At 40.1% G+C, this 26,780-nt stretch overlaps 3 protein-coding genes across 4 annotated transcripts in view; all 3 read left to right on the top strand.

The window, feature by feature from the left end:
* The window catches only part of RB195_011560 (uncharacterized protein), a gene marked incomplete at both ends in the record, with an annotated part of 32,163 nt that extends 27,041 nt beyond the window's left edge, over positions 1 to 5,122 (top strand). For both annotated transcript variants that reach the window (XM_064193023.1, XM_064193022.1), the window contains 15 exons: positions 361 to 542; positions 694 to 786; positions 1,089 to 1,158; positions 1,246 to 1,351; positions 1,793 to 1,940; positions 2,194 to 2,314; positions 2,426 to 2,558; positions 2,803 to 2,922; positions 3,161 to 3,241; positions 3,386 to 3,496; positions 3,618 to 3,788; positions 3,851 to 3,987; positions 4,100 to 4,222; positions 4,765 to 4,894; positions 4,976 to 5,122. In XM_064193023.1, coding sequence (XP_064050605.1) covers positions 361 to 542; positions 694 to 786; positions 1,089 to 1,158; positions 1,246 to 1,351; positions 1,793 to 1,940; positions 2,194 to 2,314; positions 2,426 to 2,558; positions 2,803 to 2,922; positions 3,161 to 3,241; positions 3,386 to 3,496; positions 3,618 to 3,788; positions 3,851 to 3,987; positions 4,100 to 4,222; positions 4,765 to 4,894; positions 4,976 to 5,122 — 1,873 coding nt within the window. The remainder of the gene's footprint in view (positions 1 to 360; positions 543 to 693; positions 787 to 1,088; positions 1,159 to 1,245; positions 1,352 to 1,792; positions 1,941 to 2,193; positions 2,315 to 2,425; positions 2,559 to 2,802; positions 2,923 to 3,160; positions 3,242 to 3,385; positions 3,497 to 3,617; positions 3,789 to 3,850; positions 3,988 to 4,099; positions 4,223 to 4,764; positions 4,895 to 4,975) is intronic.
* A 785-nt stretch (positions 5,123 to 5,907) lies between these two features.
* On the top strand, positions 5,908 to 9,294 carry RB195_011559 (uncharacterized protein; the record flags this gene model as incomplete). The annotated part of the gene is made up of 5 exons (XM_064193021.1): positions 5,908 to 6,018; positions 7,027 to 7,119; positions 8,093 to 8,194; positions 8,926 to 9,064; positions 9,170 to 9,294. 5 exons carry the CDS (start codon positions 5,908 to 5,910, stop codon positions 9,292 to 9,294), a joined length of 570 nt encoding a protein of 189 aa, XP_064050604.1.
* A 2,170-nt stretch (positions 9,295 to 11,464) lies between these two features.
* Positions 11,465 to 26,440, top strand: RB195_011558 (uncharacterized protein; the record flags this gene model as incomplete). Its single annotated transcript, XM_064193020.1, has 13 exons — positions 11,465 to 11,596; positions 11,650 to 11,782; positions 12,282 to 12,394; positions 14,077 to 14,232; positions 14,313 to 14,489; positions 14,549 to 14,683; positions 15,203 to 15,316; positions 15,382 to 15,501; positions 15,601 to 15,719; positions 17,173 to 17,275; positions 17,339 to 17,407; positions 17,812 to 17,871; positions 26,327 to 26,440. The coding sequence occupies 13 exons, from the start codon at positions 11,465 to 11,467 to the stop codon at positions 26,438 to 26,440; spliced, it is 1,545 nt and encodes a 514-aa protein (XP_064050603.1).
* Between the last annotated feature and the right edge of the window lie 340 nt (positions 26,441 to 26,780).

Genomic DNA, 26,780 nt, shown 5'->3' with positions numbered 1-26,780 from the left:
TGCAAATTTCCGTCCTCTTTTCCGAATTCTGATCTCTTCGTTGACGTGTTCGCCCTATTCAACACTTAATAATGAGTTGTTTGTGAGTAGTTTTCACATTGTTGACGTTGATTGTACCGTAACTCACTAACGGCGTCAACATCGACGTTAAAATGGATCCATTTTCTCCACTCATAGTCATCCCCTCAGCTCTCTACCACGTGAATGAACAAATGTGTACTATAAGGACTCTTTGTTCACACAAGAAAAATGGAATTCAATATTTGAGTGAATTTAGTTCACAGAGAATTCGATTCAACATGTTAGTGAAATACTAACATGAAGAAATATAACTTTACTGATATAAGTACTCAGTTTCAGTCGTAGTGCATCCGCTAGTGGCGGCTCGTTGGCAGTTTCCGTGTCCTCGCTTGGTGCTGCTGGTGTCACACATCGTGCGCACACCCTTTCTCCACCGTCTCCAGTTGCTTGTGGAAGCACACAATCGACACCAACCCTGGGTGCCAGTAGTCGTGTGGTACAGTCTACAAGCATGCAATTTGGTGAGTTCCTCGTTCATCAATTACTGTAGGCACTTCTCTTCATACTTCACTTGTTTTTAGTTTCGTTATCGTCAAGTTTTGATACATTTATGCATAGTTCTAGCTAAAACACTTATAACGTAGTCATGTCCCTTTGACCAACTTCTTTAAGGCGTGCAAAAGTCGCCTAAACCGTCAAGGCTCGTGCATGCGATTCCGCACAAGTGGACAAAGACGACGAAGTTTCGTTTGAATAGTGATTCAGGTGCGTTTTATTGATGTCGATTTCGGGAAAATGTGTAGGTGGTGCGATTCAACGTTGTTTTGTAACTGTACAGTAGTTGTCCATATAGTTACTTTTAACATATTAAATGAGGATTAAGGACACTTGATTCGTTAGGAACTATATAGGTAGAATACCAAAAGTGAATGTATGCAGTAAGAAGAGTGAAGCGTCTCCTATTTGGTCGCCAAACATTTTTGCCGTTGCGAAATCATTTTTTTCTTTCATAATTTCATAAGTTGGGTATCATCCACAGCTCATATTTGACCAGTTGTTCTTTGCAGTTTGTCATTTTTGTCAGCGTCCTCTTGGCTTCGGTTTTCTTCACGCATGGGAGAAATGTCGTTCATGCAAGTAAGTTATTTCCACTGAATTTTTGTGAGAAACATCCTTTTGTATCTCATTTTTTTTTTTTGCTAAGTATAATTATATTTTTACCAGATGGAAGGTGCACACACATTGTCGAAGTCGTATAGGAGATTCTTGTGGTCTAACACCAGAGCACTTACGAATTCTTTTCGACAAACTCGTCCAGCAAAATAACGGAGTAAGTTGGGTTTTTTTTTTCTGGGGAACGTCTCGTTTATTCGCTAGTTTTATTTTTTTAATCAATATGTTTTTGGCGCATTGTTTCCTTGGAATGAATATGTGTTGCTTATAGATTTTCAAATTCGGTGTGAGATTTAGAAGTAGTAGCTTTGCAATCGCGAAGGAAAAATGAGCAGTTCATTAATTTTTGGTGCGTTTTCGTCAAATGCACCAAACGCTACCCGTGATCACACGGTTATTCAACATTAAAACCGTTGCTTTCAATGTGTAAAGTATGACCGATTTTTATTGAACGAAATGCGCTTGTCTTAAACATGTTTACTTGGATTCAACTCACGACTGCCCTCATTCATTTCTGTTAAACAAAAGTGCATTTTGTTGATGTCATTTTACATCCAAGGTTTTGTTACAGCCAACCACTTAACTATTAACATTCCAGGATATTTGGAATGATCCACAAAGTGCTGTGCCGATGTCACGGTCGTTAAACGAACCCGCATTCCAGTATCCGGACTCAACGATGGGGATAGGTGATAGTTCGTCTTCGACGAACAGTTCAGCACCGAGCACACCAGCACTTCCGTTAGGTGAATAAAATAAATGTTTTAGATATAGGCAAAAAAGAATATTTGGTGTTTTAGTAGTTTGGATGTTTCTTGTGGCATTGTGATTGGAAAAAGCATTTTGTGCTCTAGATCAAACGGAAGTAATCATAAAATATCGTTGTAACACCAACAACATTTCAATAGAAATATTCAACATTAACCGAGTTTTATCCAATTTAAAACCATTCAGATTTCACAAATTTTCCGATTATTTATAGAACCAAATGTTTTTTAGGTCTCGGACACGTGAGCAGTCCGTATTCCCTAGCCACTGCCCCATCGAGAACTAGCGAACGTAAATTCACGTTTCCAGATGCTCTGCCAGAAGTGCCTGACATTGTGCTCCCTGATATGAGGTTTTTATATTTAGTTTTTTTTTTCGGTCACCACCGTGATCTCAAGCATCACTTTATTCTGCCACATTCAGTTGAATTCTTGCTTAATTTCGTAATGTTCTGTAACTTCAGCGACAGTGAAGGTAGATCGTCGGGATGGACAAGCAGCAGTGCAGATTACGGTGAAGGGCCATCCTCATTGAGTGCTAGACATGGAGAAGGCAGCGAAGGCACAGTGATTGTCGACTCAACTGGCAGCGGAGGAGTAAGCATGTTCCTTTTTCCTTTCTCTCTACTTGTTCTTTTTTAATTTCACTGTTTTGCATCAGCCTCGTCCCTTTATTGTTAGTTTTTTTTTAAATTTCACTTAATCATACACCATCTAAATTTTTTGCTATACAATGGTCACCACCTCTTTTTCTCTTCCCTCGCCAAAAAGATTCTATCAATATATTTTTTGAAAATAGAATCAGTCACTTTTCATGAAAGAACCTACTTTTTTCCTTCAGACTGAAGTTGGCCTGAGTGATGGCTCTACCGGAGGACGATCGCCATCTGGAAGTCAAGGTGGCCATACGTGGGATAGAAATAGGTGGAATATGAGCACGATAAGAGGTCCTAATGCACAGGTGATGCCATTGTTTGGTTATCTTATTCCCGAAAGATATGTGGGCCCTATTAACTATTATATGCGAATGAATTGATAGGTTTATACTTGAACTGCTGAGTTCTGGAGTCTGGCTTTTATTTGGCCAGTTGGCTGCCTTACTTCCCAGTTATTTCTCGATTTCGTAGTCCACATATTTTTGAGAACATGTGTTTTGGCTATTCGAAGTACCCGTCATGCCCTGATGTGACTAGTTTTAGGCTAGCTGGAATGAAGTGTCAATACCATTCCAAAAGATCGAGTTTGACAAGAATGCAGTTGTGCGAGGTCGATTCGGCTACGTAAGTTTTTTTTTTTTGTTATTTCATCTTTCTTTCGATTTCTTTATTGTTTTGATTCACATTTTCGTTGCTTCTTTGACGTCTGTTAATTTTCAAAGATTATTATTACCAATATACTTTTTATTCAGACCAAAGAAATTATAGGTCCAACGAGGCTATCATTTTGGTGACGTGGCCATAAAGTTTCTTAATATGGACCATGTTGAGGAATCCAAACGACTAGACGAGTTTAAGTCAGAAGTGGCGGCTCACAAGGTACGTTTTAGTAACCTTGTTCTACATTAGTAGTTTTCTTGACTTCTTTTAATTCTCCTGCCTTGAAACGTTATTTTTCCTGCGGTTTAATAGATAACTCCTGCTGAAGCACATCTTATAGAATACTCGGCACGACAATATTGTTTTGTTCCTTGGTTATTGTCTCGATACGGGCAAATATGGCATTGTAATGAGTTATTGCAAAGGACCGTCGCTATATCATATCTTGCATGAAAAGAACGAACCCATAGACATTGGAGCTGTACTTGTAATTGCGACTCAGATTTGCCAGGTAGTCTTTCTTGAATTCTCTCTTCGTCTTTCTATTTGTATTTATTTATTTATTTATTTAAGGGAGTTTCATATCTCCATCAGAAGAAGATTCTCCACAAAGATCTCCGCTCGAAGAACATTTTCATTGAAAGCAAAAACAAAGTCGTCATAACCGATTTCGGACTGTTCAGCATGAAACGACTTCGACATCCACATAGGTAAATAAGCATGGATAATCTCGATATCTATCCTCACCATACTTATGTCCAAATATTCCGGAGAATTATGTTGGGCGGCTTCTTCTTCTTCTAAGTGAACACATTTATTTAGGGACCATACCATATTGACTTCATCACATTGGTTGTCATATTTGGCTCCGGAACTTATTCGAACATTGAGTGAAGATTGGAGAGAATTACCATTTTCGGAAAGTACTGATGTGTTTGCATTCAGGTGGGAGGCATATTTGCTTCCAATGTTGTATTTTGTTCGTCTTTTCAAGTGTGTTTTTTCAAAATTTCCCTATATTTGTTTCGATGAAAAGTTTACAAGAAGTGTAACGCGGTGACTTAAAAGACGGTTTGCTACATCTTGCGCTCACGACGTTTATTTCTTGTTGCTAGAGATCTAAGCATAGCAGATCCTACCTAGTTCTTTCTTTCAAGCGACCATGCCAAATCATGTCCAAAAACAGATATTCGAATCTTATAGTTGAAATGTCTCACTTCACAAAACACATTTCTATCTAATAAGGTTTTTGTGTAATTTTTGAATGCAGGATACGTGATATGGGCTTTAGACCTCTTTCCAACAAATATCTCTTTATTTGGCCACAAAATTGATTTTTATCCTTCCTTTGATATTAAACTAGAATCCCTCATGTTTGTAAGAATCTGGGTCCTTTTTTTTTGGGGATTTTTGAAAATGTTTTTTGTTCATCCGCATTAATTTCCTTAGTTTTCCATACATTGTGCATCCTATGTCCTCAATTTCAGTACGGTCTGGTTTGAGTTACTGACATCCTCTTTTCCTTTCGCTGGTGAATGTTCGAATCGCATTATTTGGATGGTTGGAAATGGTCTAAAAGCGCCTCTTTACAACTTAAACACTACACCTGATGTGAAAGTAAGTGCAAAGAGTTGCGATTCCGCATTTTCTTCTATTTTATTACCTTCCTGCATCCTTATGCTTTGTTTTTGTTTTAAGGAGCTACTAATGCGCTGCTGGAGTTTCCTGGACACAAATCGTCCGTCATTCACCGAGATTCTTGCCTCACTCAATGCACTTCCACGAAAGCGACTTGACAGAAGCCCTTCCTTCCCGGCTATTCGTAGCTATGAAGCGATCTTCTGATCAGATAACTTCTTCTTGTGCTTTTTCTCGAATCTCACTAGCTTTCTCTTGCATTTGAGGCTTCCAAGATTTCCTGTAAGTTCTTCATAATACGGTACCCTACGTATCCGCAAGTTTGCACATTTATCATCTACTCTAATATCGCTGATGTTGTCAGGGTCAGTTGTGCTTATTGTTGTTAATATATCGAACGTGTTGTTATGTTGAAGAGCTCTGACACTCCTCTTTGGGTAGCACTTTGTTTTCGATTAAGATTAGTGAGTTTTTCGAATAGTTGTATTATAGTCTCATCCGGTGCTCCATACGATGTTTCTGATTGTATTTCGAGGTGATTATTGTGCGCTTTGTAAGCTCTATCTAGGTTTGGTTTTTTCTTTTTCTCAAAATTGTGAGGTTGTGGCAACTGATTGTCTGTGACAGTCAGAACTGTTACTTCAATTCTTTCATCCTTCCTATACATGTTTTTTTTTTGTCGCTCAACTCTCTAGAGCCCATTACTGTTTTTTCTGTTAGACTGTAGACATTATGCATAATCATTCGATTTTTGCACGTCCTGTGTTAATTTTTCCCAGTCTGTGATTCACATGATATCCTGAGATTAGCTAATCTCAGTTAGGTGTGATAAATAACTTTCATGTATGTGGTCTCGAAATCCTCCATGTTTTAAGGGTTTACATCAGCCCAACTGAACAGTATTTTAGTTAAGTTTTAGTTAGTTTTAGTCTAGTTTAAAAATAACATGTTTATTGATCTGACTGAACATAAGCCACATGTAGGTTTTTAGAATGGCGAATAAGGTAGTGTCCACACTACCTCGCATCAAAGCAACCATCGGACACATTCCGCAAAAGTTGAAAACTGCAGGTATCGAGCCGAGCTCCCGTGCGCGATTGGAGGTGAGAAAATATTATGTGAAATTCGTTCCCCTTTTTCTGTCTAGTACTATAAATTACTAACAGTTGTTCGTAATATTTCTTCCGATATTTCTTTTGAAAAAGTCAACCGCATCAAACGCATAGGATTACATTATACAATTAATTAACATTAGCTTAGATGGGGAGGTGTGGCGTTGTTTATAAGAGATTCGACTGTGACTGCACGGTCAATGGTTCGGAACTGCTACGGTGCCACCTAAGCATTTCTTTCCTCTGGAGTCGATAAAGTGGCACCAGACTTGTCTGGAAGTGTAAAAACAGTGATGTGACACACCGGTTTCCCCCTCAAGTTATTGTATAGACTACACACGCGTTCATAAATCTGAAACGATTGTGAATTAAAGTCGAATCCAGAGGTACATCCCCGTAGGTATTGATCAACGTCGTGCTTTTTTCCTTTTATCCCTTAAGTACTCTAGATTGATGCATTTTTCTGCCCGTGTACCTTATGCAATGTATCCTTTACCTTGAAGGCATCGTCCCACGAATCTGAGGTGGTACGGATTTCAGGTGGAGTATTCGTATACGGGATAGTAGATTAAGAGAGAAGGGTAATTCCGTCCATTTCTTCCTAATTGCCTTAAAAAACGGCCCGGAAGATGCGGCGCCGCACAAAGCTGGCGCGGTCCAGTCGCACTCCTTGTAGAAAATTGTGCGCCAGAACTCCTGAAGCCGTATCTTCCGGGCCGTTTTTTTACAGCAATTAGGAAGAAATGGACGGAATCACCCTTCTCTCAATAATCTACGATCCCGTATGCGAATATTCCACCGGAAATCCGTACCACTCCAGATTCGTGGAGTGATGTCTTTAAATGATAAGTGCACTGAATTGATACATCGACTGGCGAGCACTTTATGCACCTTATTCTTTAGCTTAGATGATTGTTAAAGAAGGTCGTTAACAGCGTTCAGCTCTTGTATGGGTTGTTTATCAGTTTTTTTGCACATTTTCTAGTACCACTTTTGAAGATTCTGCGACGAATTGTCACGCGAATGGTCCGAGAGGAACGAGCCGAATTCCAGTGGAACAGAGCCGTTGAAGCAAGGCCGTACCTTGAAAGAGTAAGCATATTGTTTAAAGAATGAATGCTTATTTGGTGGTGGTTCTCATGACTGCATCGAAATGAAAATGAAAAGTCGCAATTGTATTGTGGTACTGATATCGTTACTGCAATATAGAGAAATCATTGTCTTGTTGTACCTTTCGAATAGGCGTTCGAAAAATGTACTCAACGGGCGTAGCGGTTAAGATCGACCGAGGACTTTTGCTAGCACATTTCATTGCTGCAGCTTGCGACGATTCTACATCGATCGTAACCGCCACGTTAAACCCCACAGTTTCGAGCCCATCCGCTTTCGCAACAGGATCAAGCTTCATGTGGTTTGACCCGTACTATAGCTGTTAACGGGATCTCATCCAAAGCTTGCTACTGATATTTCTGATATTCTTCTTTTTGTATCAGGTAGGCATATCTCACTACCTAAAGTCCTTTTGTGAACTGTTACGGGGCATTCATGTTTTCAAACTAAGTCATCGAAACTTTTCATTTTATTTTGCTCATAGTCAATCCTGAGTCATCCCCACACTCAAAGTTGAAATCTAACGTATATTCCCCAATTTGGTGTTTCTAAATTTGAGGCCAAGCCTTTGTAGAGATTCAAGAAAATGTAGTTACTTTGTATGATGTAGGCAATACACTATTTCCGATGAATTGCGTCACTCGCAATCTTCGTTAAACCTTTTCGCCCACGCATTAGTTTTTATTAGTCTGTATGTTAACGGTTATTCAGATTTACGTAAAATGAGATGATGCAGTCAAAGTGCTATTGTGATTTGTGAATAGCCTAGCTGGTAAAAAGTTTCATGAATTAATCCTGTTCGAGCATATGTATCTTTATTTACAAAGAACCTACAACAATATCAGCATCTGACAAGAGTTTGACTTACTGCGGTGAAACTCTGAGGATTTAAATTACACTTTATGAGATGTTTGTGGGATGTTGTACGAGTTGAATACCTTTTTCCAAATTACAGCTCATTCAACTTGGAGTTGAGAGAGGGGAGAACGATGATTACACGACGGAAATGATGGCATGGTGGTTGCCAGAAGCTGATCTCATCACAAAGATGCATAAGGTGAATTTTTCTGAGTTCAATACTGATGTTTCGCTTACTTTCTTTATATTTGTGAAGATTTTTAAAGAGACACAAGTTTGAATGATTTGAAACATAACTGGTAGAAGAGAGCTTACTTTTTTTGTTCCAATTCGGTGAGGGTGATTTGATACATCAATAATTACGGTCTCTCTATAGAGACCACTTCTAGGAAGACAGCACCAAAAATTGGAGCTTCTGTGCTGAGAAACGTCACAAGCACTGCCTCTGCGTCATTTAAAATTAGGCTGGCGAGTGGATTAAAAAAAGTGTAAGCAGTGAAACAGGAGAAACGAATTTACAAAAATCTATTTGCCATTGACTACTCTGGAAGTTATATGAGGTGCTGGGATAATATATTTACCTAACACTTAAAAATAAAACGAGGGAATTTAGATAACTAGCCGGGTGAAGGTCATTTTTATTTCTCTCAGATAAGTAAAGAGTTATTGAGGAATCACTGTTTCATAGATTTAAGACTGTTTTTGTTCCCAGAAACATCTTATTGATCTTTTTTTCTTACTCATAGCATGCAGCCAAGAAAATGAATTACTGTGAATCTGGTAATTTCTTTTATGTTTATTGTGAGTTTCACTTTGTTATTTTCATCCATTTCCATTCCCTTATAATATAGCTACTTACTTTTTGAAGGATTTCTATTTCTTCTTTTTGTCTCTCCATGCGCGCTCTTCCTACGTGATGGACATTTTCAGGTAATCGTACCAAGATTTGTCGATCGAGAAGGCCCTTTCACATCCATATACCGTCTTCCCAAGCAACGGCTGTTGCAGTACCGTGCTGGAAGATTCGAGAGGTGGAAGCGCTACGATATTGCAGTCCTAGAAATCGATGGTATGAGTTTGACAAATAATCGTTACATACAGTACAGTTTGTGTGATTAAATCCTATGATATTTTATACTTCTCACATCTAAATATTCATTGACACTTATTCCAGGTAACCCATTTCCTCCAGTTCTTGGCGAAAAAGAGAATAATTCTTCATCATTATTGAATATTTTGCTCAAAGATAGTCTGGAAAATCGGTTAAAAAAGCTCCAATCGAGTTTGAAGAAGACTTAGAAATATTCGTAACATTCAATAGCTTTCGTTTAGTTTTTTTTCTTGCTCGTTTGTTGTTATCTGGCTTGCTCAAGAATACATTATGATCATGATAACTTTTCAAAAGGAATTTCTTTGTTAATATGTGTCAGCCATTGCGTTATGAAAGATTTTACTGTTGTTATCTGCAGTTATTATGCCGTTAATACGGGAATTTACTGTTCTACAAGTTTGAAATAGCGCATGTAGATGTAAAACTTGACAGATCTGTGATATTTTAATTCTCATCCCATCCATTATTTCAATCCTATGGAGGTAATTGTGGTCAACGTATGCCAATTATGGAGAGCTTACGAGAGCTAATGTAGATACTTTCACAGATAAACAGGTCTATGCCTTTGATAGCAGCAATTATACCTTCGTCGATTGTGGCGTCAGTTCGAACTAGGTCCCACGATGAAATTACATTTAGAGTCATAAGGAAGAAAATGTATGCCCTAAGCAGGTAGCCATCGTCACAGGCGAAAACCGAATCATCGATCTAAGCGCCACAAAATGAATTCTAGTTTTGAAGATGTAAGTAGTGAAGGTGAAAGCGTGGGTGAGAACAGATCACGCTAAGGTTCATAGTCAGGTAAAATTGACCTGAATTGCTGCTTGAGTGGCCGCCTCTATCTAAATCTACTCAAAAGTTACGGAGAGTTTCGTCATTGACAGTTTTGCTTTGTGTGCGACTCTTCCCAGACATGACAACAGGTGGCGTTAACCAACCTTACGAATATCCTATTTTAACTCGGTGCATCAACAAAGAATTTCCCTCAGGACGGTTTATCAAGGGATGGAGTGGATCTTCTTTCCACCACCAGCTTTCTAGCGTTGTAGGGCTTGTCTATTTCCTTTATATCTTCTCTACCTTCTTCTCTGTTCTTCATTCCATTTTAGTTTAAGCGTTTGTTGTAGTTGGAATCGTAGTAAAATCCGTCCAAGGAAAATGCTAAGTATGGACAACTACACGAAAAGTGGATTCGGAATTCAGTTTGTGAGAACTGACGTCTTAGAGAATTCCTAGAATCAGCAAGGACTGGTGAAGTAGCGAAAAAAATGTTTTTGTGGCGTTATGACTGTAGTCGGGTTAAAACGACAAGTAGCTCGGTGGAGTTGCGTGAGCGGCTCGGAGTGAAACGGTGAAGCCACGGCTAGGATCAAGGTGGGATCGAGCTGCAACGATAAGTGATGCTAACAAGGGTACCCACAGCCGCTACGCTCCAGCGCACGGCTTCGAGCGCAGCCGCTTTCGCAACTGCACCAAGCTTCATGAAGTCTCATGTACTACACGAATCACGAAGACTATGCGCTAAGCATCGAATAGAAAGCAAAGTGCTTTAAACTAAGGGACTTAGAGGAGTCCTGGAGGAAAATGGACGAGAAAACTGTTGGAAAAGGACTTCACTGGGACTATATAGTTCTATTCATGCGCTATAATACGGAAAAATAATGATAAACTACGGAAAAGCAAAAAGGAAAGAAGTCCGAAAAGTTTCCCTGAATACCGTAAAGAGAGCTCAATGCACGCTCTCACCGAGAACGCGTCGCGTCCTCATGTTAGGCTGCCAGCAGGGTTTGATGGTCAGTGATCGTGTACATCTAAACGTTCAATAACCACAAAATCGCCGAACCGTCAGACCGTGCCGCTGTAAACTCTGCTGGCAGTCTTACAAAACTCTGTCGTTTTATACTAACTCTGTTGGATTTGGACACTGTAACGGACAGAAGAAGTACGCATAACAGACAGATGAAGCGGATTAGTTGCCAACGATGCTTTGCTGTGGGATCGGTCAAATTAAATGCTACGTATATTTGAACAGAGATATATTGGAGTCAAAACGACATGAATCACGGTTTAGTTACGCAAGCGGCTGCACTTGAAGCGTTGTGATGGAGCGTAGCGGTTAGGATCGAGGGAAGAGACCTTTGCAAGCACCATTCTTCGCTTCAGCAACTGCACCGTATCTCATGTCGATTTGACTCCACTATAAGAAGGAGTGTGGTGGCTAAAAGCTTCTCACAAAGATCTGCAATCATCAATATCCCTCACATTTTAATTCTTTTACATATTCCAGAACCTATACACATTTACAGTGCTTCAAGTAAGCCGTACTCGATTCTTCATTTGTGACCTCGTGTAGTGCCCATGTCGTTCACCGAATGGCCTGAGTTGGCTGTGGTTACAAAGGAACAACGATTTGAACTAGTAGTTAAGGATGCGAAAGGAAGAAATCCACCGCTGAGTGATGATGAGCTCCAGAAAAACGTTTTCCAAAAGGTAACGAGGTTATTGTCTTGGTTTATGCTATGTTGCAATATGTGATAATTTAGAATGCTAACCTGAATTTTGTGAGCATAGCGGGTTGCGGTCTCTCTCACCTCTCATCTTCTATTACGGCATGTTCCCATCTTACCAAACTAGTAGTCATAAGGAATGAGTTAGTCAGTATTCCAAGTGAGATAGGTTGGTTTTTTTTCCTTCTCATGGATAGAGATGTTATACGAATTATTGAGTGTTTGTTTTGAAAGTTATTCTTTTATAATTCTAGCAATACTTTACTTTCTGGAAATATTCTACACTCTTGTATCGTTCTTTTTTGTGTGGTATTCGAAACATAGAACACACACTTCGGCATTTTTATCTCTAATTACTACCAGACGCCTGCCATAATTCCCAGTACACCTTTGATGACAACGTTTAACTTACTTTAAAGATGAGAATACTCTTGTGTTAGGTTTGCACTTTTTTTTCGCAAGGAAATAACGTCGAATCAGAAAATATGTGACGATCGAGTCGGCGTAATCGTAATGTCATAGCTCAAGCAAAAGCAAAAGTCGAGTGTCCACACTGTTTAGTGCATTATAGTTTTCTTTTTCCTTTTTAAGAATTGAATAGCTCACGAATGTTCCTCCATTTGTTTAGATATGTTGATTACTTCAGACAAGGAAAACTAACTCTTCAGGTTCACTTTCGAAGCTGACCTTCGTCGACTTTAGTAATAACAAGCTGGAAAGTTTACCAGCCTCATTTTGCGCATTGGAAAAATTAGAAACACTTGTCGTAGCGGGCAACAAGGTGGGCTTTTGTTACTTGCTATAGACTGGTTTATTACTTTATACCGACTGTTTATTTTTGTAACTTTACTCAATAATGCCCAGTCATCTGCCACTTTCCTTCCTTACCATAATTGTTGTCGTGTCCGAAAAAGTATATATATATATATATATATTGAATTATAGTATATATATATATATATATATATATATTGAATTGATCGGAGATCAGCTGATAACTCAATGAAATATGTTGGTGTTCCTTTTTTATCATATTTTGAATTGAAAAGTTCGAGTAACTGTACGAGTTCTGCTCAATTTTCTGGGACCAGTCGGATCGAAACGACCAGTTGCATAAGCGGTTGTGTGGAAGTCGGTTTAACGCGGTGGATCTAACGGTTGTTGAGGAACCGCCAGGATTACACAAGCGAGTAGAAATTAATGGAGCTAGTCAAAGAGTCCAATGTAGATGGCAAACTCTAGCTCCACTGTTTCGAACGCAGTCGCTTACGCAATTACACGAAATCCCAGGTCATTTTAGCATATCATAATATCAGAACTTTCCTTTAGTTCTTGCTCGTCTTTGTTGTTGCTCTTTTTGAAGGTTTTTGAAGGCATCACCCCACGAATCTGAGGTGGTACGGATTTCAGGTGGACTATTCGTATATGGGATCGTAGATTAAGGAGAGGAGGATGATTCCGTCCATTTCTTCCTAATTGCCGTAAAAATGGCCCGGAAGATACGGCTTCGAGCGTTCCGGCGCGCTGTTTTCCACAATAAGTCCGATTGGAGCGCGCCAGCCACGTGAACGCGTCACATCTTCCGGACCGTTGTTTACGGCAATTAGGAAGAAATGGACAGAATCACCCTCCTCTCTATAATCTACTATCCCGTATAAGAACACTCCACCTGAAATCCGTGCCTTTAAAGGCATCACCCCACAAATCTTGGGTGGTACGGGTTTCAGGCGGGTAATGCCTATACGGGGTCGTAGATTGTGGGGAAGAAGGTGATTCCGTTCATCTCTCCCTGTGTCAGTGTAAACGGACAACCCCGACACGCTGTTTCTTATGACGTCCGTTATTGCAGCGCGCCAGCCTTGCGCGGCGATTTGCCCAAATTCCATTCGGGCGAATCGTAGGCTTTGGCGGGGCGCAAAGGTTGCGCATTGCAACAGAAGCCGTCTTAAGAAACAGCAATCCGGGGTCGTCTATTTACACGGATAAAGGGAGAGATGAACGGAATCACCCTCTTTTCCACAATCTACGACCCCGTACAGGCATTACCCGCCTGAAACCCGTACCACCTTCGATTCGTGGGGTGATGCCTGCGAATCTTTTCTAAAAATTTCATTTCGATTTTTGGTTCTCAAATAGCTGGTGACAATTGACCATATGTTGCCATTGTATTTGTATTGTTAGACAGATACAGAGATATCGTTTTGTTAGTGTTTTATATTTATGGTTTCGTCGTCAATAATGTAGTGCGACAAATATATGCACATGGCAATTCGTTCCCTCACGTCTCGCAGTACATTTCGTTTCTGTTGCTTTGCTAAAAAGTATTCAATTTTCACAAAAGGATCGTTTCAAGCTAGAACCTATTCTTCCTCATATTCCATCCCATGATGTCGAAGCGATGAAAAGTATCAAGCAATAGATTTTTGCGGTTCTCACCTTGTTATTCATTGTCGTGTATTCCAGCTAACCGATGCAGGACTATTCGATTTCTCTTCATTACAATCGCTACTTGTTTTGGATATCTCATACAACGAACTCACATCCGTACCGGTATCACTCACTAGTGGTCAGCTTGTACGAATGCATACGCTTAACCTTGCTCATAATAAAATCGCTGAAGTGAGGACATAGAATTATGCTCAAAAGAGAACAGATATTTTAGATTTTCAGTTGTGAACATATTAAAGAAGTTTATTCAGGTAATTCCATCTCTGGACGTCTTAGAACACCTTAAATCTCTAAATCTGTCTGAAAATGAGATCAGGGATCTTCCTTGGGCTATTGGACAGCTGGAGAAGATCAAAACATTAGATTTATCCCAGAATCCATTCAAGGACGGACGTTTTAAAAAGCTTGCGAATGACAAGAGAGCGAAGGTATGAGGCGTTTGCATAGTTCAGTTCCTATACTTTCTTTCATTCGTTGCACTTCTCAGGTTTCTGCTGTTGTAACTTACATAGCGAAGCATGCTCCAAAAGTATCTGAGAATACCACTACGGATGTTCAGAATCCAGAACAACCAAAAGAAAATGATGATGGCACTGTAACAGTCCGCATAGGATTGCCTGAGGTGAGTGGATCCAAATATACTTATCTACTGTAACCCGAATGAATAGTAACCTTTTATCTCATAAAACTTTTGGGTTTGGTTTTTTTATCTAGGCGTTCAAGAAATCGCTTTTTCTTCCTCAAGCAGAGTCGCATACTGTAACAGTGTTGGTGACATCGCAGTCTATAGTAGGGTCAAAACGACGTAAAGCACGGTGCAGTTGCGTAAGCGGTTGCGCTCGAATTGGTATAGTGGAGCATGACCATTAGGATCGAGTGAGGACCACCACCGTTCGTTGCTGCTGTTCGCTATGGTCACATCTCGATTCCTACCGCTATCTCCATCGCATCGCTTCGAGCGGAACCGCTTACACAACTGCACTGTACTTCATGTCGTTTTGATCCGACTATATGTAGAAGTCCGAAACACGTCTGTATTGTTACGAATCACTGTGATAGGTCGTAACAATTTTGATGTTGTTTTCGCACTGTGAGAAATGTTCATCTGTCACAATCCTTAACATGTGTCGTTAGTTTCCAGATGTATGTAAAACGATTAGAGTCGGTCACTCCAATTCGACCATTTCTTGCGTGTTGTGTTCTACGAAACCTCGATCTAACAGGCGAAGGTTTTAAGAAGTTCATAAATGTACAGGTGTGGTTGTTTTATTTGTTCTTTCTTTGAAAATGGTTTAAATCTATGCACACTGTCCCTTACAGACAAAACTGCACTCGTCATCTTTATGTGGCAACAGAACGATTGCTGCGATTGGTACTCACGAAATAAAGTCTTTCCAGCCGCCTTTGAAGTATTTAGCACTACCTCCAGATGAATTACATGTTAGTTCTTTTTGCTAGAAATGACAACGTTATTCTTGTAAACTGAACCCTTTTGGTTAGTCTTCGAATTTTTGTGGTTACATATTTTCTATATTCTAGATCACAGCCTTGCACAAGAAGAAACCTATTAGCGCTAAAGAGTTGATCGACGCGCTTGTTAGAGATGCCGATTTGGCTCGTAAGAGAACAAAACGAAATACACTGAATCCACTTCATAGGTGAGTTTTGTGCTATTTTATGAGCATTTTGTTGTTCTGTTCTCGTGAGCTCGTACTTTTTCTGATGTGCCAATTCTAATTCTCGAATTCTTCTTCATAACAGTTGTTCTATTTTGAAGGAACTTCTCTTCTGTCAAGATACCTATAAGTTCTTTTCTTAGTAGAGGTAGTCTCAAGTAAAAAATGATTTCTTTGAGTGAAGTTTCTCCATGTGATATTTGTACGTGTTTCTCTGCTCTAGGCTAGAAAAAGTAGTCAGTTTAATAACTTTTTTCTGCTTCTCTTTTTCATAATTTATATGATCGAAGCTACTTATGTGTTTGTTTCATATTTTCTTAAATTGAGGTCTTTCCATTGTCATATAGAAATCACCAAAAGAAGCAATCTAGGATCGACGTTGCCTTCAAATTTTCATATGAAAGAATGCGCAATTCAACTACTGATACCTCCTTTGAAATAATCAATACTTGCTTAGTCTTATTAGTAGATACTCGCAATGTGTTGCTCCATATTTTCGAATAATCCAGGCGTACCCAGCACGCATGCCGACAGATGTTGTAGCATAATTTTATTATGCGGGGTAATATGGAGATAAATCATACCATTACAACAACTGCTTGTGGTATACTATGTTCAGTTAAGTGTGTTCTACTGTGATTTTGTCGAAAGAGAATAAATGAAAAGCAAGTAACTCTTAATTACAAGATAGGTTGGCGTAAGTTATTTGAGAAGATAGGGTTAAGGATGTAGATCACGAGTACATGAGCGATCACGCTTAATTTCTCTCAACTGCTTAAAAAGGTGGTGAGTAATGGATTTGGAAGTACACGTACTTGTGATCTACATTCTTATCTAACCTCGCCTTTTCATAGAGAGATCTCAACATTGTCAATTTTGTGATATGCTACTTTTAAAACACTGTCAGTTAGTATTCGATGCGTTATGATATTTCAAATTCCTTTACTCTTCATGCGAATTAAAAATGTCTGTATTTGTCAAGAAAGGCTAGTGTGCTTCTAGAAAACTGCAGTTTTTCGACTATGTCCCGCAATTGAAGAAAAATTTTGTATCGCACAACTTTGACGAACTGCGAAGAAAAAACAGTTTAACTAGCAGTTAACATCTTTGATTAATGTTAATCCCTTAGCTCTGCCGTAAAATTCTCGAGTCTTTAATTAAAGTAACAGAATTGAAAAAAGAAGCAAGAAACAATACCGAAGGTGAACCCACGGTCATACTGTATTGCGTAGTATCGTGATATGCGTCAAATGTCGGAACGGGAAATTAAGGGGCTACGAATAGGCAGCCGATATCTGCCGCTTTATGGACTTCTACTATTGTGTTTACTTCTTTGTTCTATTTTTCGAATAGCAATCATGAAATGCACACCCTCTGCTCAAATAATCAGTTAAATACGTTTTACATTTTGAAGACCTTTAATTGCATTTGCCAGATACCTCAATATTGTCGTTGACTTGCCTCTGCTGCCTTGCCTTATCGACACAAATGGACTTGTGATCAGTTTGGCTCCTCTTACTAATAGCGATTTAACAAAGGTTTGTGAAGTTGCTTTTTTGTTTTACTATTATAATTACTGAGATGAGATGTCATTCATTTAGATGTCTGAAGAAACAGAATCCGTATGGGTGGAAGTATCATCGTCCGAATCCATGACTGTCTGTAAAGAGGTAGTTGTTTTCTGCTATTGATATTCGTTAACTTAAAAATGTGGATAACTATGCGCAGCACTAATTTGGCTCTGTTTCATCACTCGAGAACTGTTTCTTTGTTGGTGAAAGTCAGGGTTTTTTCTTAATGGGGAAACGTACAGCGAATGTCACACCCTTTATGAAAATTTTGATGAATGATTGAAGCGCAAAATTTTGATAGGAAACAAAAAACCGGTTCTGCTTCTTTGAAGGAATGCTTGTACAAAAACACAAATTAGTGTTCCACACTGTTTTGTGTAACAGATCACGTGATGTTTCCTTTCCTTGTGATTTTCGATGAGTTGTTTAACTGAAAGAATGTGTTCTGACAAACAAGTGAAATAGAATATTTTTAAGCATGGATCATCATAACATACTTTCAGGTTCTCGAACAACTGATCACGGAAACTTTGTTGATCTGTCCACAGCTACACGTCGACCAGGTGATCTTTTAATTTTTAATGAACGAGTAACTTGAGGGGGGAGGGGGGTTCTCTGAAGATAAATAAATGTATGGAGATTTCCAGTAGTTGATAGGTAGCGGCACATAACCATTGAGATTGCTGTACATATAAGGCATTTTTCTGAGTTCTTTAAAAGTTTGCGTGCCTCACCCTCCAGAAATATAGTAGATTTTCTGCAGTATTGCCTTTGCAGGGGCTATTTTGGCAGAATATTTGTGTCTTCAGCTGGCATCCGAATTCGCTTTACCTTTTACTGGACACCAATATAGCATAATTTCATCGTTATTTGGAATTTGCCGCATATCCTAATTGATAATATGAGTTTCTGGTTAGCGTAGCCTATGAGACCAGATTACAACATTACAACTAGAAACTGTAAACGGAACTATCGTGGACATTTTAGGGTGGGGCATTCAAGAAAAAAGAAACCTGGTGTGTTTTATCGGAGGTTTTCACTTTACTACGAATCACTTCGTGTTGGATAGTGTAGATAGGTGTCGAATCGGACGAGATCTACAACTGAGAAGTCCGCAAAATGTTTGATTATGACCATGTAGGAGCAGACCACTACTATTTCACTTTCGTATGACTGTAGCAGATCCTCTTAGGAGACTCCACTAATATTTCAACATATGACAGAATTCCTTCAATAATTTTCTAGTTGCGAAACGGTGTAATATGACCGTGTGAATTATGAGCCGCTCAGGTTTGGTCCATCCTTTGATATTTGAGCTGAATGTGCTGCTTTGATTAACTTTGAATAGTGGCGGGCGGAAATCAGCTGGACCTAAGTGGTGTAATTCGAGAATTTATTCGCGAGGAATGCAAAAAAATATCACGATGAATGAGCAAAGCTGAGCTGAGCTCAGATTCCAGACGTAGAATTTGGGAAAAGACTAAATTATGAATAGAAGTGACTTTCTTCTAGACAACTATCTTTATTTCTTCTCCGTTCTTCACTTGGTGACGAGGTCGTTGAGAAGTTGAGAACCAGTAGATGTATATCAGTGAGAGCAACACAAAGAGCACTTTGTGTGTGTGTGTGTATGTGTGTGTATGTGTGTGTGTATGTGTGTGTGTGTGTGTGTGTGTGTGTGTGTGTGTGTGTGTGTGTGTGTGTGTGTGTGTGTGTGTGTGTGTGTGTGTGTGGTGTGTGTGTGTGTGTGTGTGTTGTGTGTGTGTGTGTGTGTGTGTGTGGTGTGTGTGTGTGTGTGTGGTGTGTGTGTGTGTGTGTGTGTGTGTGTGTGTGTGTGTGTGTGTGTGTGTGTGTGTGTGTGTGTGTGTGTGTGTGTGTGTGTGTGTGTGTGTGTGTGTGTGTGTGTGTGTGTGTGTGTGTGTGTGTGTGTGTGTGTGTGTGTGTGTGTGTGTGTGTGTGTGTGTGTGTGTGTGTGTGTGTGTGTGTGTGTGTGTGTGTGTGTGTGTGTGTGTGTGTGTGTGTGTGTGTGTGTGTGTGTGTGTGTGTGTGTGTGTGTGTGTGTGTGTGTGTGTGTGTGTGTGTGTGTGTGTGTGTGTGTGTGTGTGTGTGTGTGTGTGTGTGTGTGTGTGTGTGTGTGTGTGTGTGTGTGTATGTGTGTATGTGTGTGTGTGTGTGTGTGTGTGTGTGTGTGTGTGTGTGTGTGTGTGTGTGTGTGTGTGTGTGTGTGTGTGTGTGTGTGTGTGTGTGTGTGTGTGTGTGTGTGTGTGTGTGTGTGTGTGTGTGTGTGTGTGTGTGTGTGTGTGTGTGTGTGTGTGTGTGTGTGTGTGTGTGTGTGTGTGTGTGTGTGTGTGTGTGTGTGTGTGTGTGTGTGTGTGTGTGTGTGTGTGTGTGTGTGTGTGTGTGTGTGTGTGTGTGTGTGTGTGTGTGTGTGTGTGTGTGTGTGTGTGTGTGTGTGTGTGTGTGTGTGTGTGTGTGTGTGTGTGTGTGTGTGTGTGTGTGTGTGTGTGTGTGTGTGTGTGTGTGTGTGTGTGTGTGTGTGTGTGTGTGTGTGTGTGTGTGTGTGTGTGTTCGTTACATGAACGTCATGCCGCCCTCTAATCGAAAGTCATATACTTATCGTTTACGTTTTCTGGACCTTTTTTTGTGATTCATGAACCTCTTCTTTTCTTTCGTTTCTTTGAATCTAACAGAGCAGTCTCATTTCTTCTACTTTTTCTGCTGAAATGAAACATCTAAAATGCTGTAACTGTATGGGAGATTGTATGATACCGTCTTCGCTATGTACGTGTTGGCGTACCTATTGTACGTGCTTATACTACAGTGCTTTAAAGCCATCACTCCACGATTCCGTTCATTTCTTCCTAATAGCCGTAAAAAACGTTCTGGCGCTCTATTTTCCACAAGGAGTTCGACAGGAGCTTGCCTGCCTTGTGCACGCGCCGCATCTTCCGCGGCGTTTTTTACGGCAATTAGGAAGAAATGAACGGAATCACCCCCTCTCCATAATTACGACCCCGTATACGAATACTCCACCTGAAATCTGTACCACCTCAGATTGGTGGGGTGATGCCTTTAAGAACGTACGTACAATAAAGCTCACCCATTCTGAGAATATCTGAGATATTGTGATGCGTTAGTAAACAGAGTTTAGGACATAGACTAAAAGTACTGGAAAAAAAATTGAAAGTCCGTAGAAATCCAAAAATAAGGTGCATCAGGAGCATCTAGACTGATCAGTTTATCCGACCAAACAATTCGTTACACCCGTAGGAGTGATGTATCGATCTCACATAGTTTCATTCCAACAGATACAAATATATCTAAATGTAAATTGTTGCTTGGATAACGTGGCCAGTTTGGATGTGTCCAATATATTTCATTTCTAGATTAGTAGTCGTTCTGCATTTTTGCTTGCAAACACTTGCAAACTATTTCCCAAACATTACAACCGTCGAAGACCAGCGCTGGTGAAATTTTCACCAGCGCTGCCTTAGTACGGGCACTGACTTAAGAATATATAACATTCTGTGTTCTGGATTCTGTGTGCAACAGCCTTTTTCACTGGTTAGTGCTGATCATAGAACCTGGAGAGACCTAACTACCTTCATACTCGAACACCTATTTAGTAAAGTGCCATGATATAGTCGCGTCAAAACGACATACAACGACAAACATAGACAGTTGCGTAAGCGGAAGCGGTGTGGTGGAGGCAGCGGTTGGGATCGAGGTGGGACCATGGCGAACTGCAGAGATGGGTGACGATAGCAAGGATCCTTGCACGAACCCAACCGCTACGCTCAACCGCGCCGCTTCGAGCGCAGCCGCTTACGCAACTGTCCGTGCCTTATGTCGTTTGGACCAGCTGCATAAATGAAGAATAATTATGCCATTATGTAACAGAATATCACTGATATCTTCCTTCCTTGTTAAATTTCACTCTCGTAGAAGTGTATTCGGAATTTGGAAGTGCGCAGGTTCGAAAATAGGCTGTTGGACCTGTTGTTATTCGATATCGTGTACACTACAGTGTCAACTGGTCATCATTCGCACTCCCTCTAACCTTAAAATCAGCCAATGTCTTTGTGGGTCGATTCTGTAAGGAATTCTGCGAGTTATCAATTAAAATTTGCAATGAAATACATTGTACCGTGTTCCTACGCATGGACACCTTGAATTGTGTGTTATTGCTCATAGCACGTGACATACCATTAACCTTCTGCTTTCGTAACTTATTTATTGCACTCTATGTTGCGCCAGAGCTTTGGCAGTAAATTAATCACGTCATGACATACGGTAATGGATGATTAAGTGCGCGGTAAATGCTAGGGATCACCCAAGCAACATTCCTTTGTTATGAATCGTTTAAATAATAGACGTGTTTTTCTCTGGATGTGATTGCGTGATTCTACTGCGGATTCCATTGGATGTCACATTTGTAAATTTCATCTACAACAGATAGAGACATAATCTTTTGCCGGATTTATGTTCAAGTCAAGAAAAAATATACTGTTAGAACTTTCTTTATATTTGCACTGTTTTCTCCACTTTTCTTCCAAATTTCTGAGAAACTTATGTTATGTGGGGTAGCTGTGGGTTTGTTTATTCTCGTGAGGACTTATGTAGATGTAGCGCGTATGGTTCCGTATAACGCTCGTTGTTTGCCATTTCATGTGTTTTTGTTGTTTTCGACCGCTATCTTGGTAGTTTTTTTATCTTTCAAATGGGTAATGAGTTATAACAGAGTTATTAGCTAAGTTTAATGAGAAAGATGCTTTTGTGGGTTCCACGACTGTTCATATTAATTGCTCTACGTTTTCTGGTCTACGTTTTCTGAGCTTGAAGCCATTGTGCCCAAAATTAGGCCATTGACACCTTAATCAGATTCTTATCTCTGTTTTCACATAATTATACCACACTCATCTAAACCTTCATCTACAAAATCGCCCACGGTCAACATTTCATCACTCTGTGATCGATGGATTGCACCAGAACTGTTCGGGAGGATAAGAAAAAATGCTGACTTGATTCATCAGTTGACTTCGTAAGTCACTGCACAGGCCGCATAGGAAGATGAATCTCTGTGATTCAGAGTTGAAGTCCAACGTAATGGTGCATCCGAAATCGACAGGTCAACCCCTGAAGCTTTACCCCCTTATCCTACAACCTACATGTTTACAATCCTGGAATCCTAGCCTTATGCATGTATTCATCCATACATCCATAGCGTGACCACTTTTTTGTGTATGGAATCAATGAAGGTGTTAGATGTTGACTGGCGGGCAGGCACAGACAAGCACACACACACACACGCACACACACACACAGCCACACTTCTGCTTACACACACACTGACCCTAATCGATAGACAGCGACAGACGCAGACGTATAGACAGCACACACACATCCTCTCCTATGCGCATACACAAACGATGTGTATGCGAGGCCCGCTCGTCGTCCCTCCAGTTCCATTCTACCACATCTCGGCCGATTCGGCCAATTGCCGCATGCCTGGATGTACTGATTGTGGTTCACCGCTAGATTCTCGGATAAGTGACATAATTCCAAACCGATTGCTAATTTCTGGAGATATTTGAGTAGCAGTAATTGTTATGCCCGCTTACATTCATCTATGACTTAACCTGTGTACTTTTCAATGCTGTTCACACTTTTCTATTCTGTACAGGTGCTATTGTATTGCATTAGTCACCAGAAAGGAGACATTTCTAGGAAAAAGAACTGTGAAGCTCTTTTTTTCTGACCCTGCTCGGGCCATTCTTCCTCTCTTTTTCATCTTTTTTCAAAGGTGCTAGTAACTTTCTCGCTTCCGTATTTTCTTGTCCTTCCAGTGCTCTATGGGATTCCAGGCGTTGATATACTATGCAGATGCAACTCTTACCGTAACCCCACTCATTAAAGGCATCACCCCACGAATGTGAGGTGGTAAGGATTTTAGGTGGAGTACTCGTATATGGGATCGTAGATTATGGAGAGAAGGGTGATTCCGTCCATTTCTTCCTAACTGCCGTAAAAAAAGGGCCCGGAAGACGGCGGCGCGTGCACAAGGCTGGCGCGCTCCAAGCAGAAAATAGTGCGTCAGCACGCTCGAAGCCGTATCTTCCGGGCCGTTTTCTATGACAATTAAGAAGAAATGAACAGAATCACCTTTTTCTCAATAATCTACAGTCCAGTATACGAATACTCTACCGGAAATCCGTACCACTCCAGATTCCTGGGGTGATGCCTTAAACCTAAAACTATACTATAGCTTACTACTATAAGCCGATCGCTAGAGTTAATAACTAACTATTCAAATGACTTTCGAGGATTTTTCAAGTCTTTTTGTTGTTGGTCTTAGACCGGTTTCTTCTTTGTATTTTAATTTCGGCGGTGACTAAAAAATGTTTGCGCAAGGTTCCACTGGCGAAAATCTCTGATCGTTTGATCTTGTTCATTTGCTTTGACAAAAAAATGTTTGTATAATGTCCAAAAAAAAAAACAAAAAAAAAAGAAATATTTCTAAGGACTGAAGTCTTAGACTATTAGACAGCTTTCAGTCGAAGTAGTTTTCAGAAAGAGCGGAGTGCGCGTAGACGATACCTGTGTGATTAATACGTTGCCCATCTCGCGCGCATCCATTAGCATACATGATTTTTCCTTGATTTTTTTCTGCTGGAACAATCAACTTAATTCTGTTTATCAAATAAAGACTTATTTGATAGTTGGTAGTTCTACTCTCAAAAATGATTTATAATTAATGTTTGTGATTTATTTATTATATCATTCGAACCGCATATATACATAGATGGATAGATCCAAATGGAAGACATACGCACACTCAGCTTGAGGTTGCGTGGGTTAAAAAAGGCGCGGGACTCAATGCGTTGAAAAGATTTCCGGTCAGTTGGGTTGTAATGGATGTACTTTACAAGCTACACCGTACTTAATTTGAACCGCTTCCTCTGACAGTATTACTAAGAGCGAATAACTTATTAAGTAAACAATAAAATAAAATGAATAATAAAACAGTTAATAAAAAATCACTTCACTGCGTCAACATTCCTTTTAGAGGAGAAGGTTTTGTGCTAAGATATTTTTCCTAGGAATGGCACATAGACCCAGTACTTTGTAATTGGACACACCTTCCAGAAGTACTGGAAATGGTAAGAAATTGGCTATAACTGGGAAGATGCACTCACTTTTATGGTGACTGGCTATAGTTTGCTGCAGCTATCTGGTCTTGATGGCTTAATGTCGTTTGTGTTTTCCTCTCATTCCCTTTCTCTCTTCCTCTCCCTCTTTCCCTCTCTCTCTGTCTCTCACTCCCTCTCGCTCCCTCTCTATTTACTTTCTCCGTTCCTTCTTCTCTGTACACTTCAGACTGACTTTTCCTCACCGCTAAATTCGCATTTCGAAAATATGCAGGGGAGGATTTGCTAGAATAATCGTTTAAGTTAGGCGAATTCATGTTCGTAGGATTTCAGTAGGATCTGGGTCGCTTTGTCTTCAACTATCATTTTGCACCCATTTCACTAGATGTGATGTGATGGATGTGACCATCCATCCTGACGACAAAATTTGTTACGTAATTTCTTACGTGGGTCGGCGAGGTTAAGTGGCGTAAGTATTGAATTTTTCAGAGCAGGACATCGGGGTGTCATTCAAATCCCCAGCTTTGTGTAATGTTATAGACATTATTTTTCTGTCCTCTAATGGTCTGCCTGGGCTAAAACGTATATGTCTTTAACTTCATTGAAACCTGAAGTCTGTATAGAATGCTAAGGAAACAAAGAAAAATTTCGATGCGATTGATGATGTTGCGTGCTGCAAATCTGCGGTGTGTTATCCGGAAAAAGTGGGCAGGTCCCCATGGAAACTGTGGGTTAACGTAATTTGGACGAATTTCATGCGGTTAAATGCAACGTATCACGATATTTTGACGCGATGCCAAAACCGCAGCCAAAGCGTAGAGTTTGGGTAGCAGATAACGGAATCCAGCGTGGTTCCACTGATCTTTCCCTAATCGTTGTAAAAAAAAACGGCGTGGACATCGTTTCGGCTCCTACGAGTTACGCTAGAACGCGCCTCTATGTACATGTTCCGGTCCGTCGGGTGTTCCGCGACGTTTCTCATGACGATTTCAGTTGCACGGCGCCACCCTTGTACATTAGGTAAGAATGAGAGGAACCTCGTTGGGTTCTGCAATCTACTACCGGAACTCTACGCCTATGTACTGGGTTCAGCGCCACGTCAAAATTGTGGTACGCTGCCTTTAATGGAGTTGTGGAGTTATGGGGGTTATGGATGCAGCCCGAGCGACGAGGATCCCTTCGCCAACCTCCAAAAGTGAAAGGGGTCTCTTCGCCAACAATCCAAAAGTGAAGGGGATCGGAGCACCTGCTCCGACTATCGCGTTTATGCCTTTAATCATCAGATAGCCGGATAGTGACTTTTCTTGGGAGCAGCAGAAGAGGTTCTGAGGAGGATGAAGCACAAAATCTTCCATTTTTAAAAGATGTCTTTCTGATTGAATTAGTAATTGGTAATATAACGTCATTTAGTAAAATCTGATTTGAGTTTCCTTGTAACGGTATACATAAATATTGTGGGACTATCAGCACTTTGAGGGCTGCGTTTTATGTGGGTATGTATTAAAATACAAGTTGTTTTCTTTTTATCTAGTCCAGCTGAACAGTAAGGCTACCACTCTTTCACCTCTTCGAAATGAAGAGCGAAATCTTGAAGGCACCCTGTATTTTTATTATCAGATAATGAAACTGGGCCCAGTTATATAGGTGAAGAGTTACTTAAAAAGTTGTCCTTCTCGTTTGCAAACATGTTCATCAATCATCTCATACCTTCAGAAATACTACTGTAGCTGATGAGGCGTTCACTCTTGACCGCCCTGTTCGCTAAACAAGTCTATAGTTGATTTCCAAACAATTTCTACTGAGAAAAAAAACCCCCTGAAAATTCACATTTTATTTTTCTGTCTTCTCCTCTCTAACCATCTCTATGCAGGTTCGCGTATATAGCGAAAACGATGACCTGTTGTCAGCTTTCCCCGACAAGAACGATCTGTCATCGCTTCGTGTTCGACGAGAATACGTCCATAAAAATGAGAGTGAAGCATGAGGGATTCCGATCGTTTATCAAAGATATGATTTTATGTGCTTTCATTGTTGCGATTTATCGTCCCATATAGACATGACATTTTTCGTTCTTTTGTTGCTATTTTCTGACTCTACCTAGCATTTTCACCTGATTCTTCCACTTAGCTGCCTCATTTTTTTCTCTCTCTAAAATTGAAGTTTCAATTTTATTCATTTTTATCTGCTCAAAATGGAATAGGAATCATTGTTTTCCTGGAATTCAAATTTCAAAGTGGGTCCGCTGATGTGAGTTTCCTTTTCTTTTCGTTCACAAATGTTCTACTTTTTTTAAACTCAATTTTAATCCTCTCAAGTTCATGGTC

The sequence above is a fragment of the Necator americanus genome, chromosome III, assembly GCF_031761385.1.
Source record: "Necator americanus strain Aroian chromosome III, whole genome shotgun sequence".
NCBI classification, from domain to species: domain Eukaryota; kingdom Metazoa; phylum Nematoda; class Chromadorea; order Rhabditida; family Ancylostomatidae; genus Necator; species Necator americanus.
The sequence above is the reverse complement of the archived record's forward strand: the minus strand, read 5'-3'. Positions and strand labels throughout refer to the sequence as shown.